The sequence below is a fragment of the Oryzias melastigma genome, linkage group LG6 (assembly GCF_002922805.2).
Source record: "Oryzias melastigma strain HK-1 linkage group LG6, ASM292280v2, whole genome shotgun sequence".
Classification (NCBI taxonomy): Eukaryota; Metazoa; Chordata; class Actinopteri; order Beloniformes; family Adrianichthyidae; genus Oryzias; species Oryzias melastigma.
Window position 1 is genome coordinate 31,615,888 of NC_050517.1, and position 3,362 is coordinate 31,619,249.

A 3,362-nucleotide genomic window follows, 5' to 3' on the forward strand; every position below is an offset into this window, starting at 1 on the left:
AAGTGCAAACTTAAAATGATGGGGTATGACAGGTGGTACACATCGGGGTGGTTGGCTGGGGGTCCATGGGTGATGTGGGCGGGGTCAACTGAAAAAACATCTTTATAGTGTTTTTTTTAGGACAGATTTAAACTATTTACCGTATTTTCCGGAGTATAAGTCATAGTTTACCTAGGGGTGGAACTTATACTCTGGAGCGATATATTTGTGTTTATTTTAGACATAAATGGGCTCTTATATTTGTATTTTCCCAGTGAACACCAGTTGTCTTTTAGCTGTTGTCTCCTCTTACAACTGCAAGAGGGCGCTGCATCCGAGTATAAGTATTTGCGACTTACAGCAGCAGAAGGTGTTGTCCTAAACAAACATGGAAGATAATCTGATTTTTTTCCTCTTAAACTTTGATATTTTTCTTATACACATCAAAAAATTAGCATTCTTGTATTTATTCAGCGACACTGGGCTCGTTCTGAAACGTCAGACTTTTCTCCTAAAAGTGCAACTTTCATACTCTACTTGTATATGGTATATCTTGATTAGACAATTTTTGCTCTCGCGACTTATACTTGGGTGCGTCTTATACTCTGGAAAATACGGAACATCTATAAAAAAAACAAATAAATGCACCCCGACTTACCCTAAAAGTTTTAAAAAAAGATAAAAACTTAATTAAGCTAAAAAAAAAACAATAAAAAAAGCTTAAACAGACTTTTAAACATAAAAAAAATTTTTGATTCAGGAGCTGGCATGGATGTTGAAGGTCGTGATGAGGTCACGGGAACCCCTTTATGTCCCACATTCAAATGCACAACTCAAAGGTGGAGGGGATGAGAAGACAAACATATCGACACCATTAAAGAACATTTACGCAAGACGACTCAAAAAAACACACAACATCTCTGCAAAACTTCAAGAGAAAAAACTACTTCTCTAAACTCCTAATCATCAAAGAGAAGATCAAAGACGTTTGGAGATCCTGAAGAAATCTCCTAACTCTCTTCAAGAGGTGGCTGCTAACCCGACCACGGGACAACCGGGACGCTGATGATGAAACCAGCAGCAACCGGTTCCACAGACACTCGTGGAGCGCGGCGGCCTACATACCCAAGCGTCCCCTTCCCCGTCATGGGCGGGCTGGGGGGCTTCTGTGTGGGGGGGTTGGTGCGAGGAAGAGCACCCCCGCCGGTCTTCATGTTCTGGGCACTGGCCTGTGGCGAGGAGAGGCAGGTGTCAGTACTTCAAAGATCGATCAGTTGACACCAATATAAGTAACTGTGTTGTAAACCAGCAAAAACTGAGCATGCACACAACAACAAACAACAATTGGATACATTAAAAGTAGAGAATCACCAAGAAACTCCACCAGGAATCATAACTGGACCATTTTTCATGAAATGTAGCCCCATTTTTTATTAGTATTAAGCTAACAGGACATTTTAAATAAAGTCTACATCAGATGAGGTGATAATGAGCAACACAAACTTTAAAGTTAAAAAAAATGTTGACACAAGTTAACAACCCTCTATAACCCTTTAGCACCAGAGAAAAGTGCCTTTACACCGATATGAATAACCATACTATTACAAAGAGTAGCATATCGGAACAAAGATATTTATCTCTTTGACAGAATCCATTGGAATAAAGTTAAATGTGTTGAAGAGTCACAGTAGTCCAAAGAATGTTAACGTTGGTGCTAAAGCTCAAGTGTTAAAGGCCTGACTTTGAGATCTTTCTGACATAACAGCTAGCCTACTAGCAACAAATCAGACGACTTTTTCCTCTTGTTGTTGAAGATTTCTCGGGATTCTTGATTTAAAATTATGTTGTTTGCTTTTTTTGAGAAGCAGTTGCAAGCTCTGCCATAGCAACCTTGTACAGTAAGCTAACATAAACCATCAATTACTAACCTTGTAGGCTTTATTTATTGACTTTTTTAGCTTCCCATTAGCATGTAGGAACAAATTATGGTACTTTTTTTGATCTTCAAGATTTCTTTTAATTCTAGATTAAATGTAAAGTCATTGTTTGCAAATGCTGCCACAGTGACCCTCAACAATAAGTTAGCGCACGCTAACAATTGCTGTCCTTAAAGCTTTAATCAGCAACTTTTCAGTTCATATACTAACTGGCAAAAAATTAGGGTACTTTGCTGAGAGTTAATTCAGAAATTTTATGATTCTTGATTGAAGTTTGCTTTTTTGAGAAGCAGTAGCAAGTGCTGCCATAGTAGCCTTCTACAACAAACTAGCACAAGCCTTCAATTACTTCCCATTTGCAGATTTAATTGGCAACTTTCTGAGCCTCATATTAGCAACTAGAAATAAATTACAGTACTTTTTAAATCTTCTTAAAGATTTCTTGCAATTCTAGATAAATTATGTCATTGTTTGCTTCTTGTTACTTAGTGCTGCCATAGTGACCCTCAACAACAAGCTAGTGCAAGCTAATTGTTCTTCCCCTTTTAGCTTTATTTAGTGACTTTTGAATCCGTCTAGTAACTAGCAACAAACAACAGTATTTTGTTGTGTTCTTAAACATTTTTTGCAATTCTAGATTTAATTTTATGTAATTGTTTGCTTTTCTTTAGAAGCAACAACAGGTGCTGCTGTTGTCAACCTCATACACAAGCTAGCGTAAGATAACAGTTGCTACGTTTGTGGCTTAATTTAGCAACGTTTCAGTCCTCATAGTAACTGGCAACATTTCAGCTATTTTTTGTGGTGTAGGTAAAGACTTTTTTGTGATTGTGGATTAAAATTTTTTCTTCTTTTTGTTTTTTGAAAAGTAGCAGCACGTACTGCCATACTCCCCTCCCACATCCCCTGGCAGCAGTAACAAGAATAAATTCAGTCTCCATTCACTGGTGAATGTTGAGACGCAATGTTTTCATTCACATTTGGCAACAATACATTTTTTTTAATACTGTAGACCAAATTTTTCAGAATAAAAGAACAGAAGACTGAAACAAACAAATCTGAATGAAACAATTGTCTCTGTGTATAGTTTTATTTTAAATATAAAGTATTCAAAACTGAATTTGACAAAGCGTGAAATAACTTGTTCTCTTTTGGATGTATATAAAGCTTTAGGTGTGGACGGAAAGAAAATAACGAATAAAATAAGCTTTGGTGCATCTCAAACAAAAAGGAAACAAAAATCAAGGAAGCCTCTGAGATGAAAGAAAACATTTAAAAGTCCTCAAACACACCCAGAAATCCCGATAAGCCCCTCCCTGCTTTGAGGCTTTCACTTCAAGCGTCTTACCTTAAACCTTTGCAACCACTACGGTTGACAAAGAGGAGAAAGGAGGCGAGCGTAAGAGAAGAGAAGAAATCAGGAGGTTAAAGTCAATGAGAAGCTGT

At 37.4% G+C, this 3,362-nt stretch overlaps 2 protein-coding genes across 2 annotated transcripts in view; one reads left to right on the forward strand and one right to left on the reverse strand.

The window, feature by feature from the left end:
• Nucleotides 1-3,362, forward strand: part of si:dkey-246g23.2 (solute carrier family 66 member 2) — a 271,509-nt gene that overhangs the window by 59,259 nt on the left and 208,888 nt on the right. The gene's annotated exons all lie outside the window — the stretch shown is intronic.
• abi2b (abl-interactor 2b) overlaps nucleotides 1-3,362 on the reverse strand; it is a gene marked incomplete in the record, with an annotated part of 16,646 nt that overhangs the window by 9,277 nt on the left and 4,007 nt on the right. The window contains 2 exon segments of the mRNA XM_024281676.2: nucleotides 1,105-1,208; nucleotides 3,265-3,282. Of these exon segments, the coding sequence (XP_024137444.1) occupies nucleotides 1,105-1,208; nucleotides 3,265-3,282 (122 nt within the window).